Source organism: Saccoglossus kowalevskii, chromosome 4 (assembly GCF_978046115.1).
Source record: "Saccoglossus kowalevskii chromosome 4, keSacKowa6.1, whole genome shotgun sequence".
Taxonomy (NCBI): domain Eukaryota; kingdom Metazoa; phylum Hemichordata; class Enteropneusta; family Harrimaniidae; genus Saccoglossus; species Saccoglossus kowalevskii.
The window spans coordinates 1,346,614-1,366,408 of NC_140644.1; the positions used below are offsets into that span (position 1 = coordinate 1,346,614).

The 19,795-nt window shown below is 36.4% G+C and overlaps 2 protein-coding genes across 3 annotated transcripts; one reads left to right on the forward strand and one right to left on the reverse strand.

Moving 5' to 3' along the window:
* The first annotated feature begins 673 nt into the window (after window positions 1-673).
* On the forward strand, window positions 674-10,975 carry LOC102801677 (uncharacterized). Of its 2 annotated transcripts, XM_085497621.1 has the most exons (8): window positions 674-900; window positions 3,345-3,437; window positions 4,308-4,397; window positions 4,866-4,955; window positions 5,138-5,227; window positions 5,457-5,546; window positions 7,789-7,878; window positions 8,863-10,975. In XM_085497621.1, the coding sequence occupies exons 1-8, from the start codon at window positions 781-783 to the stop codon at window positions 9,802-9,804; spliced, it is 1,605 nt and encodes a 534-aa protein (XP_085353747.1). In that variant the 5' UTR covers window positions 674-780; the 3' UTR covers window positions 9,805-10,975. The 2 variants fall into 2 exon arrangements, with proteins under 2 accessions (XP_085353747.1, XP_085353748.1); XM_085497622.1 differs by lacking the exon at window positions 5,457-5,546.
* On the reverse strand, window positions 10,698-14,683 carry LOC144357822 (vascular endothelial growth factor C-like). Its single transcript, XM_078011847.2, has 6 exons — window positions 14,568-14,683; window positions 13,764-13,959; window positions 13,203-13,444; window positions 12,312-12,475; window positions 11,297-11,413; window positions 10,698-10,935 (listed from the first exon to the last, which is right to left on the reverse strand). Exons 1-6 carry the CDS (start codon window positions 14,658-14,660, stop codon window positions 10,845-10,847), a joined length of 903 nt encoding a protein of 300 aa, XP_077867973.1. The 5' UTR covers window positions 14,661-14,683; the 3' UTR covers window positions 10,698-10,844.
* Window positions 14,684-19,795: the final 5,112 nt, after the last annotated feature.

Sequence of the window (19,795 nt, forward strand, 5' to 3'; positions counted from 1 at the left end):
CGCGCCCTGCTTGACATTTGGTTTACAAGTAATCTGCGACTTACCTTAAATATCCCCAAAACAATTAAATGAAATACAGTGAGATTATATTTACTTTTAAGCAGCGTGCATTATTACTGCCACCATTAAAAATTAAAGATAAATTATAGTTTCGTCCACGTCTGCAGTTTTGTACATTATTGGAAATAATCGTATGTATTTCACCAACTGGCTGTTATTGAGAACACGGCTACACAGTAACACAATAGATATACATGTGCAGTTGTATATTCATAGTAACCACATCGTACACATGACATGTGTTTCGCGTGGTGATTTTTCTGTTAACAAAAATAACCCAGCAAATGATTAGAATTAAATATTTGTAATTAAATCACTTACTCAGTCAGTCAGTTACTCTCAGTGTGTCTACCGGGACGTACATTCAATCGTTGGTAAAAATCATCTGTGCGGTCATAAAGTTCTTGAATTATAGAGAACATGTCAGAGAAATGGTTATTATTTTTATCATTGTCGTGGAAGTGAAATAAATGTCTCATAATCGAATAATATACCCGTTATTTTAAAGGTCAGAATTACGTATATGTATTCAATGTATTTTATTCGTTGCAAGCGACTGCTGGCGATTACACTGCAATTGACACGCATTTGTTACGCGTAATCAGTATGCGCAGTCAAAAAAGTCATGTGCCGCGAATCAAACAAATTATGCTAATCGTCGTGTCATATGAATTGGCGATTGTAAGTAATTGAGACATTACTTTTGACTCAGTGTACATAATGGAACCAAATATACAACGCGGAATACTCCGTGCTGCATTTGGCATAGCTTTCCTGATTTTAATAGCTTATACTATTGTGATTTATACAAACAGTAAAGGCGTGAATATACTGAAATTGGTAAGTTGTGTATTATACAGAATGACAATTCTACGAGGGCTTGAATGTATGCATGTTGTCGAAGGTATGTAATAGAACAATGCTCGATCACCTTGGTGATATAGAAATTTGGTGCTTTCCTTTCATTTATATTAATTGAACTTTTTTAATTCGTTGTTCGTGATTGCCCTATCTCTTTTGGATATATTGGTTTTGATGCGTTCCAAACGTACTACATTCAATGTAGAAAGAAGAATAGGTGATTTATATTTCGCCTACCTTTTGTAACTTCCCTCTCTACCATGTATTGGATAATAATACTACTGACGTTAAATGTGTTACGGACACAGATGTACTGTACATGTTTATTGCTTGCTGATTGATATTTGTTGGGTTCTCGCTAAAGAGACTATGGCGGTGTGTTAGCTACGTGGACATACGGCATGCAATCAAACAGTCCCGTGATATCGACGTTATAATTTTGCTTAGTAATTATGTACTAAGATTGTTCTTTTCATTATCATGATACATTTCATTGGATCTTATTCTGCTATTCTAAAATTAACATTCAGTGTGATTCCACATTACATAACGGTATAACTGATTGTACATCAGTAAAAAGTGCGCGCTTTTCAATATGCACGCAATACCGTTCTCACCACTATCCCTCGAATATTCATCCATCGGAAATATTATTTGTGTCTGCTTACAATGCAAATGCCGTGGAAATTTGAATTTATCTTCAAAGTGGTTAATATATTCCAGGTCGCTAGATGAAATGTAACTCAGAAAAGCAAGTACATTTTATAATTCGTGTGTGATGTTTCATCCGACACGAGAATCACCAAAGGTAGCAGATGCTAAAAATATCATGCTTTCTACTTGATGGGACAAGTAGTGTAGCTACTCTCTTCATTTATATTACGGGTGTGTAGTGAACCAAATGACGTTGTATTGAGTCGGTAGTTTTCACGTTTACAATTGTATAAGACTTTAATTGAAAGTCAGGGCGACGTTTTGTTTTACGTAAAAACAACTGTCAGGACGAGTTTAGAAAGTGTAAAAAAAGCGAGTTTTGCGGCCTTGGCATTACTGGACAAATAAAGCATTTAGTATTTTTATTTTCATATATATTTTCAAATATTTACATACATCTTCATTTTCGCGTTACAATCACAGAATATTTATCTTCTAGTGATGGCTATACTATTTATAAACTTTGTGAATTGCATAAACCATGGGTTTAACATTCTAATTTACTCAAACATGATTGACAGGCATTATTAGTACACTAGCGTGTCACAGGTCGTGGTACATTTCAGCGAAATAAACCATATAAATCAAACGCCTAAATATACATTCGTTAACACATCTATTTATATATATCACTCTCTCAGATAACTATGAAATTATTTTAAAATGTATACATTTGGTCTGGAGACCTATTCTATTGGATAAATATAATATTATAATATATCCATGATTGTACCAAGATGTGTTTCGACTCACAGTTTGGCCTTTAAACATCGTATCTGGCACATTTACCGGATCACCACGCCATGATGTTACTAGCTTCGGTAGGATTATCAAAGTAACATCAGCTGCCATCTTGCACAGTTTATACACTCGATTCTCCCTTTTAAACATTGAGACAGGTAACTCTTGCTATAGAATAAAGTAATAAAGATTTCATGTGAATAGGACATAATTACATATACATGGTTACAGTTCATGACATAATCACAACATATGGATATGGTTTACATCACAGAGTGTGCTACGTTATATATATATGATGTATATTATGATCTCATAATGACGGTTCAATAAAGGATTTTAAAGACAGTGTTCTTGCTATGTTCTCACATACGTGAGTAAAATATATGATAGAGGGGCGATTTGTAACAAATATTGAAATATTGATGCTGGTGACTGAGTGTGATTGAAATATCAACTTTATCGAACAGTGCATGCAACTAAATTTAGTCAAGCTATATTTTATGTTCACAGAGGTGCAATCCCTAAAGTGGTTTTATATGCTGAAAGCAGTGAAATGTCTGAAAACATTACAAATAACATGAGTTATTTGCCTGGTTACCTGGAAACTGACACAAAACGTTTCAAAGACATTTGCTGATGTGTTAATTGATAACGTATTATTATTCAAATTACTTGAAATGTGGAACAGTTAATTCCCAGAATGTGTATTGTTCACTTGCTTGAACATGGGAATATTCTGATTAGCTGTATACAAAGTTATATATATATACGCAGCAAACTAATACAGATGATAAATCCGACAAGGCCGACAAAAATAAGGTGTATGGACAGCGTGCGCTGTAAACGATTTTAGCAAAAGTCAAGAAACAATTGTTCATTTATGGACCAAAAGTGGGATTTATTTTACCTAATCCACATATTACAACAAATAGTACTGACATTTCTCAAATACCTGATTTTTGTAGACATCTAACAAACCCAAGTTTTGCCCGAAATGTAATGACAAAGAAAAACCTACTAATGCAAGGCAGACTGTTAAATCAAGCCAAACAAGTCACGTAAGTATATCGCATAAAGTTCTTTTTTTGAACATTAGCCAATACACATCAAAACGATTTCAAAACTTAAACAGATATCGTGTGGCCCATTTACACAACAAAAGTGCGTTGCCACTAGAGGGCGCGCCAGTAAGCACACAATATTAATCCTCGCATTCTGAAAAGAGATGCTAGCAAACGGATATTTATTATATTTCTATTATAATGTATATAAGCACGGTTTTAATTTTAATATACTGTGTTTTCAATTTGTTCAACTAATTAGGCACCAAAAATGAAAATCCAATGTTCGCATAAAAATGGGGTCAAAGGAAAATCTATCTATGCAAAATTAAGAAAAATGTTGTAAGTCGACTAACTAACCCATAAAACTTGGAAAAAAGTTTTCCTAATGGAACAGTATTTGTAAAAGCATATTTATGGTATTGTATGCGAAAAACACACGAGAAGCCTGGTAAGCAGTGCTGTCTACTTTCGGGCGGACATCCGGGCAATTTTACCGCCTGGCAACCATCACAATGAAAACAAAGGCTGACATCTCTCAGAAAACTGTACTTTGGAATTGTTTTGATATTCTCCCCAACTGAGTAACTCGAATACTCATACATTGGTATTAATTAGTATTAAAGTTGAGTTTGCCCGTTTTCTCCACTTCTACGTATCACATAAGTGAAGAAATTAAATAAGAAAAATGGCACAGTACCCATTTATTGTCATTCTACTAACTCTAGTCACTACATTCATGACATTCAGAAATTAGAATAGGTCACTGGTAGACGTTCTTGCTATAATACTGAAAAACAACTATTATCATTAAGCATCGTGAATTTGGGAGGCTAACAAACTGAACTAATCTTACATTTACATTAGGTGCCAAAAGACCCCAAGGTTCACATTGAAAATGTAAAGAAGAAACAGCAGATCATTGAAAAGAATATTAAATCGTCTCAGACCAATAATGTAAGTAGATTTCATAACATAACCATTCAACATTGGTCATGTATTAAATGTAATCAATAATAAGGAAATGGCAGCATGATACAGGAGAGGATCGTAACGGCAAGTCATGTTTACGACTTCTTGTGTAATGCCAAGTATAGTAGTAATTAGTTTGTAACTTTAAAATTTCTTAAACCCATTTAGGCACCTACAAATCCGAGGAGTCACACGGATAGTTTGAATGAGAAAAAAACGCCACACGCCAATAGTGTGAAATCTACAAACTCTAGTTACCCATGGAAACCAGTGGTGTAGCTTGTACACTTACACTACATTCATGGCATTCAGCAATTCCTTCATAGTAGAATAGATCATTGATCCAACACTTGTGGCTGATGTTCTTGCTATAATACTGAAAAGCAACTATTATCATTAAGCATCGTGGATTTGGGAGGCTAACAAACTGAACTAATCTTACATTTACATTAGGTACCAAAAGACCCCAAAGTTCGCATTGAAAATGTAAAGAAGAAACAGCAGATCATTGAAAAGAATATTAAATCGTCTCAGACCAATAATGTAAGTAGATTTCATAACATAACCATTCAACATTGGTCATGTATTACATGTAATCAATAATAAGGAATTTCAGCATGGTACAGGGGAGGATCGTAACGGCAAGATATGTTTACGATTTCCTGTGTAATGCCAAGTATACTAGTAATTATTTTAACTTTCTTAAATTTCTTAAACCCATTTAGGCACCTACAGATCCGAAGAGTCACATGGATAGTTCGAATGAGAAAAAAACGCCACACGCCAATATTGTGAAATCTACTGAGGCCATTAATGTAAGACTCCATGGGTATAACCATTTAACCATGGCCATGTAAATATAAATGTTACCAAAAATAAGAACTTTCTGGGCAGTAGCGGGGTAGTGACTAGTTATTCTCAACTAAATGTGTAATGACAAGTGGGATAACCATTTAACCATGGCCATGTAAATACAAATGTTACGCCATGTACAATTATTATTATTATTATTATTATTATTATTCACTTTTGTAAATTCATTAGTCACAAAACGACCCCAAGATTGACATGAAAAATGAGAACAAAGAAACATCAACCAATGCAAAGAATATTAAATCGACCCAGACCAATAATGTAAGCATACACCATGAACATAATCTTTAGCAATAGCAATTCAATGGCGGATCCAGGGGCGGGGGGATGCCCCCCCCTCAAACGCATGACGAAAAAAAATTATAAATTATTATCAGTATAAGCATGCTAAAATAGATTTTCAAGAGATAGTCTGGAAGCTAAGGCCAAGAATTTGGAGTTTAGCTGCACCCCACGTCAAACATTGTGAAAACAGATTTTTCAGGATGGATAATGCCCTGAAAGGGGTGAAAATTGACATGTTGTTATGGCAACCTGAAAATATCATAAAATCGTTAAAAGATCTATATTTTCAATAAATATGAAAATACAGATGTAAAGTTGGTACCAAAATGTAGATCGTGGATTGGCCCAATTATTTATGACATCACATATGCTAATTAGCTAATTTGCATACTCATAAATTACCAAAAAAGCTGTTTTTCAAAGAAAATTGTATATATTGCGTAGTTGTATTTTTCAGGAAGATATACTAGTAGTCTTCATAATTACTGTCAGCATCTTAGTCAGGCTCAGGCTCAATGTATCTTCAGAGTTTGCACAGTCTTTTGCTGAACATTCACATCCATCTGTGCAAGGATTTTCTGTGCAATCCTGTATTCTTGCATGAGCAGCGTCGTGTGTCACAGTTCTTGCACGTTTTGCAGCTAACCATCTGGAGCAATGCTTTTGGTGCTGGATCCTGAGTCATCCACACGATCTTTATTGTGTTTCCATTGGGGATCACAGCTTGAAATGATGCATTCAGTGATTTTTTTCCATATGTAGCACTTCAGTTGGTGGTATTTCATGAGCTTCTCTCCCCCCCCCCCCCCTTTGACAACTTTCTGTACCTCACCTCATTCACACTGGTTGCATTTGGGTCATTAACATTCAATACAGGCCCTTTAGGTCAGTAGGTCTGCTGTAATGTTAAGACTCTCACCTAGATTTGTCATGGCAGACATGAAATATCTTTCTTCATTAACTTCTTCCTATTGCCACAGAAACTGCTTGTTGTATCACATCCTGTGAATACGTGGCTTGCAGACGTCTTCTCCATGTTTCCTGCATATAGCTTGAATGTCAATGTACTTCCATGGTTTCTGAGTAGCCTGTCTGTTGATAATCAGTGGAATATCAATTGCTTTTTGAAAATACACAGCAAGGACAATCACACCAGTGTCAGATGTTTTCAGGACAACTGCTCTGAAATCTCCAGTTTCTGCAATTTACTTGCAGTGCATCAATAGTCTTGTGTCAGCCTCTTCAGCAAAGCATGTCAGAGAAAAAACAGCATCTTTGAGTATTGGGTCTCCATGTACCTTCAATTTGTGGCATTCTTTACCATGACAAACAAACAAAGATGTTTCTTTAATGATATCAGAATAACCTGCATCACCATTCTTCGACCATTCATCCACCAGGAATTCAGGAAGATTCTGTTTGTTCTCACTGTTTGACATAAACTTTCCCCAGTCATTGGGTGCGTTCTGAGATCCACTGGTGATTATATATCTTATCCCTGTCACTTTGCTCCTCCTCTCATGTTCTCTATTCTTAATGAAGACTGGCATGTAGTTATCAATCACAAGATCAATTCTTGCAGGTTGTGGACCTATGGCTTTACATGCAGAAGAAAGCACAGATTTGGCCACTTCAGTGAAGGTTATCATAGGTGCTCATGAATCCGACTCAACCCCTATAAATAAACACCTCATTGTATATTTCTTCTGTTGCAACCCTGTTACATTGTATTTTCTTTGATGTAACACTGTTTGAATAAATAGTTTATAATTTAGAAGTACTTTACACTGTCTTTATTATCTGAACCTGATCGAAGATGAGCGAATATCATCCACAAAGGTTGATGGCTTCCTGTTGTTTGGTGCAGGTTTGAGCTTCTGGATAGTGGCAAAAGTGTCAATCACCAGGGCCACGTTGTCTGGGCATCAAATGGCTGGGATACCTTTCTCAAGATCCTTTGAGTTTAGACTTTTGTGTTTTGTAGATTTTCCATGAGGTGTCGCTGTTTCCCATGGAATTGAAGCTAACTCATGAGAAAAAGTTTCAAATAGGTTAAACTCTCGTGACCTTGCAAGAAGCACCAATCGGTCTGCCTTGATAATTAAATCTCATCCCGCAACTACAAGTTTACGTTCAGTTGTTTGTGTTGAGACTATTATCATTAAGCATCGTGGATTTGGGAGGCTAACGAAGTGAACAAATCTTACATTTATATTAGATACCAAAACAACCCAAAGTTGACATTGATAATGAAAAGAAGAAACAGAAGACCATTGAAAAGAATGTTAAATCGTCTCAGACCAATAATGTAAGTAGATTTCATAACATAACCATTCAACATTGGTCATGTATTAAATGTTATCAACAAAAAGGGATTTCAGCATGGTGCAGGGGAGGATCGTAACGGCAAGATATGTTTACGACTTCTTGTGTGATGCCAAGTATAGTAGATCCGAAGAGTCACATGGATAGTTTGAATGAGAAAAAACCAACACAGACAAATATTGTGAAATCTACTGAGGCCATTAATGTAAGGCCCCATGGTATAACCATTTAACTATAGCCATTATTATTATTATTATTATTAATATTCATATTATTCATATTCATATTCATATTCATATTATTATTATTATTATTATACAAAGCGGCCAAATTCCCGTGGTGAATGAAGACATATTTGTTTACAAAATCTAGTGTGATGGCGGGCGTTACGTCTACTTACTCCGCCTATGTGACAACGCTATATATAATTCATAATCAGCAAAAACAATTTTCACTCGCATGGCAACCAACACGAAAGTATGCGTTACTTGGGAATGATAGAAAATTGTTTTCAGCGACCATATATGGAACGTCCAACAAATTCTTTAATACGTGCTCTAAACTAAGAATGCGATGCGTAAATTGTGAAAAGTACACACTGTGTTAATCAATTTCGTGTAGTCAATTAGCGAATAGACGGATCTGCCCATAAGTACTACACTCGTGCGTTAAATCTGGTATTTCCATGCTACGAATGTTAGTCAATTTTCCTCGACTTACGCGCGTTGTCTGTGTAAATGCGTGATTCTGTCCCCAAATTTCTGACATCACACTGTCATATAAAATCACTACCCACGAATTATATCTCTTTCCTGGTAAGTAAAAAGTGGAAGACGCCATAAAGTATACACTATTATGCAAACGACTTTGCTAATCAATGGTAATTACGTCATGATTAGTACAACAACAGATGTGACGTTCTTGTCATATAACACGATATTCATTGATTTTTTCTTAATTATTTCAGCTTGGTAAAGATAAGCCAATGACAAAGAACACTATGAACACACAGGTGCCACACCTAAAAGACATGACATTTCTCAAGGCATTTGATAAATCAGCATTTGTCATACGCAACGTAACTGGTGACTCAGATAAACAGGGCGAATTGTATGGTTACCTGAAACCACACAAACACATGGTTGTACCAAATATTGCACACTTTATCTGGTTTAACTGCCATGTTTTCCAGTTTGAAAATCTTATCAGTGTACTGAGTGCACATAGGGTAATGAAAGCTGATCGAATTCTGTTTCACACAGACTGTGAACCAAACAGCACGTGGTGGTACCAAGCACGGATTTTAATACCCACTTTGGAAGTCGTTTATAGGGAAAGACCGCTAACAGTTTTGGGTAGGCGACTGAATCCAAAATTGCCTGAGAACTCCGCAGACGTGGCTATGATAGAGATACTGATGGAAATGGGAGGTGTACACTTGGACTGTGATGCATTCGTTTTAGCACCACTCGAACCTCTCCGATACTATGACTATGCAGTTGGAAATGAAAAGCCCACTTGGTTAAATAATGGCATTGTTTTAGCAACGAAGGATTCTAAGTTTTTGAGATTGTATTACCAATTATATAAGTCGTATGATGGATGCAGGGGATGCATTCCAGTGTTGCTTCATTATCAGCTTGCCAAGAATCACTCAGATCTTGTGCACATGGAACCAAAAAGTATGGATCAACCACCAAGTAATGCCATGCGAGCGTTATTCTTAGATAAGAATTACAATTGGAAAAACGAACACTTCAGTATTCATGTTTGGATTGGAATATATCGCTTGTACATGAGGTCTAGAGGAGGAGTTAATTTCACAGCAGAAAATATCAAAAAAGTTGATACAGCATTCGGTGAAATGTGTCGATACATATACTACGGGTCACCTGATATTATTGAGTAATTTTAATTAGAAATGTTGTTACAAAAATTGAACTATAAATGGAATTAGGGACTTGCAGTTGTAGTAACTTCTGGGTGTTGCAGGTACTGTCTCATATATATATCTGTAAAATATTTTTGTCATGTGGTCTGGACGCATCTTGAATTTCTGGGCATTTGTTCCTTATAAATACTTTAATTATTCAACTTGATATTTTGCGTGTAGCTGTATGACTGTTATGAAGAAATAAATAATTTCGATCAGTCATGTGGTTTCGATGGATCTTTGATTACCAACAAAAAATAATAAAAGTATGGGTATTTGTTTCTCATGAAATCATTAACCACTCAACTTGATATTTTGTATATGACATGTATGGCCACATCTTCTTTCGCCTTCATTTCAGACAATTTGCCAAAATGTAATAATCATGTTTCATGAAGTTTTGTCATGACAATTTGTATAGATTTATAAGTAGATTGCATCGACAGTTTACAGTAAACTAAAGCAAAACTGCCTTACTAAGATCACTATTTTTTCTTATACCCTACAACAACGTATGAATTGCGCCATCGGTGATTACATTCTAAAATCCTTCTGCTTTATTACATAGCTACGTGTTGTATTACCACTTGTGAAATATCTAAACCTATAATACATGATGTATATGGAGAATTATTTAATAATATACGTTGTTTCCAAGATACCAACTAGAAATGTGTCAATTGCTGTTTTCATTTTTCCCTAAAAAAGACGAAATCATTTTATTAATACAATTGTACTAGGTGCTTTATTTTCATGGCCATTTATACAGACTTGTTTTTGATGTGAATACTTGAGTATATCGACGTGGATAATGGGTTTCCTTAAATATAATATTAAATGTAACTCACAGAAATACTTGCACAACTGAATTGTATGACAACCTTGATTATATTTATTGATACATATTCATAGCAGATTGAAAATAAATGTCATAGAATTCTAATTTATCACCACGATGATAAAAACAGTTGAACCAAAATAATATGAGCTGCCACGACAATACAACATTCCAGGTATTAATTTCTATTGCTTGCATCAATGCCGATGATGACCAAAGCTGGGGGGTCGTCAGATTGTTGTTGTGTACGCATCACGTGGCGTCTACACCTATAAAGGAAACACGTCAATAAATGTATATGCATTCTCACCTGCCAGAGTAGTTGTTTCAGTTTCATCTTTGTACGCGCCAAACATATTCTGGATTTGAGAGCTACTGTCCAATCAATACTTGTTTTAGATTAAGGGTACTGATATTCTACATCTACAGGACTATTGATTAGTTCTCTTTAAGTGGGCACGCCGATTGGTGCATTTGTAAGCGTATTTTGCCGCGACTTTCTTATGCAAACTACAAATTATACTACAATTATAAAGCAATGATAATCAAAGAAATGTGTAATCAATTTGTGATGTCCTCTATTTACACTCATTTATACTAAATTATGAAAATATGAAACGTTTTCCGTACTTGTTGCAGTTAGTGTTGCAGCCATGATTCTGTAGTTTACACATACACGTACACCGCTCAACTCGACCAAATGAGTTCGTCTTGCACTGCTTTACCCGTTTTCGACATTCTTTAGGACTGAAATAAGAAATAAGCACTGCAATGTCCTGATCGGCAGTTATGACAAATGAATTCTGCGCATGCGTCCGAGTCGAATTGCTTACCAATTAAATGGTTCATGATTTACTATTCACCTATACGCCTAGCAATGAAGCGTGCTTGTGTATTGATCTTCCGATAAACGACTATACAATCGAACATAATCGATTTCACGTACGTCGCTTTCACAGTTTACGTTATTTCTACATAACATAAAACGCTTTGCGGCATGATAACGCCCTTCGTAGATAAAATGTATTTCCATACTTGGAAATATTTAGACGTTCTTCTAGTGTACGTACCCCCCCCCCCCAAGTACTCAACCCACCCCTACACACACTCTGGCTAATTACAATCACATTTCCACGAAAATGTTACACGTGGCTGTAACAAAAAACAAAATTGTTAGACACATTCCTGTTATTACTGCTCTTTTATATTTGGCATTTTGTGACCAATTATATTGATTCAAATAAAATGATTTGATGCTGTTTTTAGTGATATATTACGCATTTTCAACACAGCACAAGACATCACGCATGCTTCTTAAATGGCGATAGTCGTCGAGCTACGCATGCGCGATATAAGGAATTCATATGAACAAAGATGGCGATTTTGACTGTTATGCAGACCAACGAGTACAAACTGAGACGTTACCTAGCTTTAACTAGATAATTCCTTTGGTGATTGGAAAGCATCGAAAAAGTCACCGGCGGTAATTGGTGCATATTGTACCAAAGTCAAAACTCGTACTCGTGATTTTCATTAGAAGAGCGCATTGGGTTGTGGGAAAATCAATGTTTATCAACAAAAATGTCGCACATGCGCGGCGCATCGACCACACCCTTTAAATAGCTAAGATTCACCATCGAAATACCTGATTGCGATGAACGGTGGTGTTTGTGACGTGAGTGTGAACGATGTGATTTCTTTCCTGTCCTCGGCCACTGATCGGGGAGTATCATTACATTCACATTCGGTGTAATTGTATACATGTAATGTTATATTGGAATACGATGGATTATCCGGGGGTAGAAACACCTGCAAAACACAATCATACAACAATCGTAGAATTTCACAAATACTAGTATTAGATTGGGAAGAGATTTATCTGAGTTAGGTTCACATTCGGGTTTGTTTGATTTTACATGTAATCTGTTCTGAAATGGCTCTGTTTACGACTGTGAAATGAGGGTGCTCTCACCGCACTGCTATAGTCCAAATAATCAACAAGGACAATTGTCAGTGTTCCAATGAATGTCTTGTGATATTCAGATTAATAGTGTAATTATAACAAAAATGCTTCTACTTGTTTTTATGTAAATGGTAACGATTTATACAGTACATATTGTTACTGAAAGAAATGATCTGCATGTGATTTGTGTGTGTCATTATGGCAATGACATGTCGCTAGTCATGATATATTCATCAAAACAACGTAGTGAACAATATCGACGAATTAAAAAACAACATTATTAATAGGAGTCACTGTTCATCCTTCCATACCAGTGCTACTCCCACTGTGTGTGGTATTTATATCTGGTGATGTGGATAAAACGTATGCGATAGTTGAGGACGTGTTATTTAGAACTTTACTTGAATGTACACGAGACTGTACACATCATACTTATAACTCAATGTGCGTCAAGTGACTGATTTAAGTGTCAAATTCATTCACGATATCTGATAGAATTACGCCCTCTGCGTCTTTGAACCAAGTCCCGTCCCGGGCGCGTAACGGAAAAAAATACTACATATGTCTACTTACAACTTTTTCAATAATCTGTTGGCCATCAACTGTCGGTTTGCAGTGACTGGTGCAATCACCATGACAACAGCCACTGCAACGGAATAGCTGCAAACACGGGGGGAAGAATGTTATGAGCCCATTGCGAGGAAAATTTGGGGGCGTTGTGGATGGGCAGAGTTCTGTGCTTCTGATTATATCCTCTGTTTTCACAACGAATGGTGATGGCGCACATCTCGACAGCTTAAATTCCGTATCAGCAGCTTGATGTGAAACAAATATTTGTTTTTAATATTTACGCAGCTATGTGTTGTAGAACAAGATGTGATACAAATAGTTGCATATATAATCAAAAATATTTGCATATTGGTATATTTTGTTATATGATTGTTTCCACCATCAACATAAATAATGTCTTTGGCAAATTGAACGGCATAAGATTTGGGATATGAAAAATGATAACATTATTTTTGAAATGTTTCGACATCTCTTGAAAATTACCGTGATCTAATTTACTGAGCACCGAAATGCGGAAGAGCATTAATTGAGTACAGAAGGAGACTGTTTACATTACACACATACCCTTGATAAGGTCATCTCTTGACGCATCAGACATCCAACCTTTCTTCTGATGCTGTCTCTTATTATGATGCGTAATGGCGTAATCGCCAATCCCAAACTTTTCCATCATCACATGCCGCCAGCTGTTTGGATAAAACCGCATGTACATATCTTGTACTGAAGTGACGCCTTTCATCTTATCAAGGGCATCCATTTCCTGAAATAAATCTCGACGAAATTAATGAAAAAATGTCCACGGAATACATGCTATTTTTGTCTATGTTTATGTCTCGGAAACATCTACCGTCGTCAATGTAATGATATAGTATACACTACTGAAACATTCAACCACGTCTGCACGATCTCTCTAGTGCGGGTGACCTGAATAGTTTGTACTCAACCGAACAACAACAGCAGTAAAGAAAACAAGTCATTCACTCAACATAAGCTACTAAATCATTAAAATCAAGAGTTTTAGTGGTATGTGTGTGCTTACAGTGTGCTACAAACTGACGGTTGATATAACGCATGCGCATTGGAATGTATATATATATATGTACAGCGTACACCCCAAATACGTACATGAATGAATGAATTGTGTTGCCTATTTGCGACCCCGCTGCGACCCCGGCTTGCTGCCTGGTAAATGTAATGACGAGGTGTTGGGGGTACTCTTGGTGGATAAAATCATAACGAAAACGAAGTTTAATGCTCGCATCTTTTAATCTATAAAATAAGAAAACAATGGGCCTTCAAAGATCAGGCATCTCCATCGACAGAAGGAAATCACTTTCACCCGCCTCGTAAACATGAACCAACACTTACGTAGCTGGCTTCCTTGGTGTCATTGTGATTCCGTTGTAGACCATTGTTGATACCTTCTACGCTGATCAAAGATAATCGCAGCGTTACGGACATGGTTAACGCTATAAACTCGATGGCGTGCTTCATTCTCACACGATAAAGCTTAGTGAGTATCAACAGCTGTGTAACGTTTATATAGTAATGTATCATTTCCGTCAACGATGACTTGAGGTTATTTATTTTCTTTAAAAGTGAAACCTCTGAAATAATAAATAAATCCAGTTCCGTTTGTATTTTCAAACTGGGTGGTGGGTGTTGTACTAGTATATGAATATATTTGCGGATTTCAAGTGCGCGTGATCCATTACGTCATTCACGCCGCAGGCTCGTTCGAAGTTCGTGTAGGCCGCGTACAATTAACGTCTCGTATTTAAATTTCTACAAAGCGACGTTACATTTCCATGAGTTCATAGTACTAGAAGTCGATCGTTTACCTGCTAGAACTTAGTGTTGTTTCAAATTATTACTTGGAGGATTGTCTCAGCTGTTTTATAATGAGCAAGGATGACAAAATGGCGGATAAGTTGATGATGTAAACGAATAAAAATACCACGTGACACAGAAACAGCAAATGATCTATTTGTTGCCCGGGGAATTCCGTTATCAATACAACAGGCCGGTAACCACACTTTTAATTCTCTTCAATATTTTCCTTTTTGTCAGTCTGGTAAAAATATATTTTATCGGAAATCACTTACTTGATGTAATCAGGATATACTAGTATACACAATGCGGCAACGTCTATTTTGGAAAGTATCGTATATTTTTGTTTGTCTCCTTGGTACATTATCCAGGAAAATCACTTATTATATTAAGGAAGAGATAAGCTTCACGTCAAAGAAAATTGTGTCATTAGTTCAACAATGGTACACAATCTGACTTGAACTTATTTTTAGAAATGTTGAAAATATTTAAAACAAGAAATGATGTCAACACGATTGAGTGGTGATGTGCTCGTGCGCATGTGTGCATGTAATAACACAAACGGTACTTCACGTTCCGGGCGAAGTAATTAAAGCGGGTGGGTCGTACGTACGCGCGGGATTTGAGTACCATACAACGATAATAACGCACGCTCTAAACGCAAAAGATCGTGTGTAGACGCTAGTTGGTAAACAAAGACTCCCCTGCTTTAAATTTAAAATATATTGCATATTGTATGTCAAATAATGTATTCAGTGTTTTTACGGGGTTTCAACTGCGCTAAATATGTTGTTTAAGTAACATTGCATGCTAGTTCGAGGTTCATGTATGACGCGCACCGGTAACGATTCATGTTCATCCCAATTTGTAGTAACCGACTGTGCATTTTCCAGGAGTTCACAAATTTACGAACGGCAACATTGTGATTAATTATTACATATTCAGTCAAAAATACCACGTAACAAATTAATTAATATTGAGTGTGACCATCTCCGTAATGTAACGTGAACGCTGAATTAACGTTTGCCAAATCATAGACTTACGATTGAAATGGTGACCCCATAGTATGACGTAGAGATAAATGGTGACCCTATAGTATGACGTAGAGATAAATGGTGACCCTATAGTATGACGTAGAGATAAATGGTGACCCTATAGTATGACGTAGAGATAAATGGTGACTCTATAGTATGACGTAGAGATACCTAATCGTGTGTTTTCAGTCATACGTTATTATTAGATCAATCTTATTGTTATTTCCTTCCTTCCATAATGAGGAAACAATTATTTTTACCTCCATACTTCCACTGACACCAATGCAGAAAAGTATCGTTTCTCTTGTTGGTTTAATCAAGGATACTAGAAAAAGAGGGACATGCAACTGCGGTGTTTTCATTGATCTCACGTATGTTGGTGATCGTTAGTGTCTAATCACTTGAACGAATAGTTGTAAATATTAGTCTCATTTTTAGTAATTATGTGTTGATGTTTTTTCAAAAAATAAGGCTAAACGGTTTTAGGTATTTAACGCTTTCTTATATCATGGGCCTGACGCAATCGTGTTTTTTTGTTTGTTTTTTTTGTTATTCGTATTGTTTGTGCTAAGCGACAGATTTGTGCATCTGTGGGTGTAATTGGATGACCCATTCTCCTTCCCAGAGATCATTGCGGCCAGAAAACCGAAAGCAATTTTGTGGTGAAAAGACTTTTACTACGCGTATTCGTTATTAGAGGGCTCGTGTGATGATTTATTTCTACTAATAAACAAGTTTTAAATATTTTAACATATTTTACCAATAGCTGATAATGTTTGTTTTCGCAAACGCACTGTAAAGGGTGAAATAGTTATAATTTACAAAATAAAAAAATGTCATCACGGTATAACGGTTAATAGAGTGTTGCTCGGTTCATACAGCTGCCCGTCCTGTCGATTAACAAATAAAAATAAACGAAAGCACTTCGTGGTTTTAACGACTGAATCGCCCTACTGCCACACTGATTGTGAGGGAAGGTGGTGAGCTTCTCACTTTGAAAACGGCCAGATTCTACAAACTTTCTTCTATGCTATCGATAAAAAGCCATTGCTCGAAACGTCTAGCTATTTTTAATAGTTATTTAGGACTACGATTACCAAATATTATCTTCTATATATCAGATTCTACAAACGACGCGTTCGCTTTTGTCGAGTTCGAAAATCGAACACCTGCATGGTAATCACGTTTTGGTAGATATCAGGGGGGATTGGCACGAGAGGGCGCCATCCGATCTGAATGGAACGTTTCGACGTCAGTCGTCCGTAGCCCATCGTCAAAGCAACAACGTCCCGTTTACAAACAGATGAAATAATTTCAGCAATTTCTTTACAGAAAAATCCTCAACAAAACTTAGAAACATTTCATAGAGAAATACAGGCTCCAAAATTATGTCTATTGCAAATCAATTCAATCGACAACCAGTTTGACGCCACAATTTCTTGCTGGAGCCTACGCGTGATTTTATTGCGTTCAAAACTGTTCCATTTCAAACTGCGCATACACACACACTGTGGTTTCTCGAAATGCATACTAATTAGGTAACTTGTCACTGATAAAAGTCACCGAAAACATTATGAGCAATTTTGAGCAATAGTACTAGAGTGAAATATAAACGTGCCTCTGCATTCTCCGTGAATTTCATAACTTGCTATGATCATGGTAAAGAGAAAACCTGTGCTTACTTTCAATAGATAGCTGTAGTCCGATCGAAAACGTGTCTCAAAAAATACTTTTACATCATTTTTCCGATTATTTTTTCAGCTCGTAACGATAGAATCAGTCAATTTAGAACTAACATGTATGCTATCGGAAAGCATTTTGGCACAATTTTACTGAAAAGACGAGTTTTTCATTGCTCATGAATATTAATTTATGCAAATGAGACGATTATTTCAACCAATCGTGTCATGCAACTCCCCCCTGGTAGAAATAGAACTCTGTGTGGGAGAGAAGCATCGACCAATCAACGACAAGCATAAGAACTTGTGGTGGCAGCGATATATTGGTAGAAATAGAACTCTGTGTGGGAGAATGTTGGATGACCTTATCAAGGGTATGTGTGTAATGTAAACCCTCCCAATGCTTTTCTAATGTATTATATTATATTAAATATATTGTATTATTACCTGTCACCGTAACGCCATAAGTTACAGCGTGCCGTAATTTTTCGGTATTTTACGGAGTATTTCCATCCTACCATATTAGGAAATGCGAATTCCAAGTGGAATGATTACGCGTGTAAGCGTCCTCTAATAATAAAAACAAACATAAGTGCCATCAGGGGGGAGTTGCATGGCATGGAGTCGTCTCACTTGCATAAATTAATATTCATGAGCAATGAAAAAACTCATCTTTTCAGTAAAATTGTGCCAAAATGCTTTCCGATAGAATACACGATAGCTCTAAATTGGCTGATTCTATCGTTATGAGCTGAACAAATAATCGGAAAAATGAAGTAAAGGTGTTTTTTGAGACATGTTTTCGATCAGACTCCAGCAGACTGATGAAAGTAAGCACAACTTTTCTCTTTACCGTGATCATAGCAAGTCACGAAATTCGTGGAGAATGCAGAGGCACGATGATATTTTACTCTAGATTATTTTGTACAGAAATCGCTGAAATGATTCCATCTATTCGTAAAAGGGACGTTGTTGCTTCAAAGTTGGCCTACAGACTGACTTCGAAACGTTCCATCCAGATCGGATGGCGCCCTCTCGTACTAACCCCACCTGGTGCAGTGATGGTAAGTAAGGCGTATCGAACTGTGCAATAGAAACGCAAATGGCCGCCAAGATCTCGTTGAGAGAAAGTGTGCCATGAGACTAGTTTTAGTCCTTCAAATAGACCTTTTTCGGGCGCCCTCACAGTTTGTTGTGGGAGAAGAACTCGGCAAGAGGCTCCCGAGAACTTGTTTTGCTGGATGCACATGCGCAGGAAACCACTCTTGCAAGTTAAAAAAACACTGTATATATAATGATGTTGTCATATATTAAAGTGCATTTCCATTGCGGACGAATATTTTATTTTTAGTTTCTCAAACATTTCGAAAATTAGCTTCAAGTGTTACCTCAACAAAATCCTACAGTCGAAATGTGAAAATATTATCACATTTGTGATTGCCTGATTGCATACACATTGTGAAGTGTTCTTATCCAATTAGTTTTCTCTACTGAAGGTGGTATGTTTGTCACACTTTCTGTCATGCATCTAACTACTATTTTGAATTTATTTCTGAATACATGTACATGTAGTATGTTTTTATTTTATTTCAGTAAACATCGGACACATAGAGAAAGAGGACAATACTAGCAAAGAAATTATCCTTTTACGAACGTACGGAAAAATAGCCGAGATATAATCGCGCCAAGACAACTCTGAGAATCGATTCTCAGGCTACCTCAGAGCGTATATGTGGATTATGGAGTGCGATCGAGAATGAATGATAACTCATACGAGCAAGTTACTAGTAATCCTGAAAAAAATCAAATGTTTTTAAACTGAGGACGTTTTTTCAGCAAGCAGAGGTTAGTGGATAGATAGAGGTAGGGAGAATAATTTTGAAATGAAATATGCACTTCTATTTGTTATTGTTCGCTTTGTAATACTCAATAATTAGTTGTTGTAAATTGATATGAATTTCCAATCTAAGCTGGAACAACTCAATTTCGTTTTCATACGATTTTATAACACCACTTATTTTCAACACGATGTATATTGTGCCTTATTATAGAC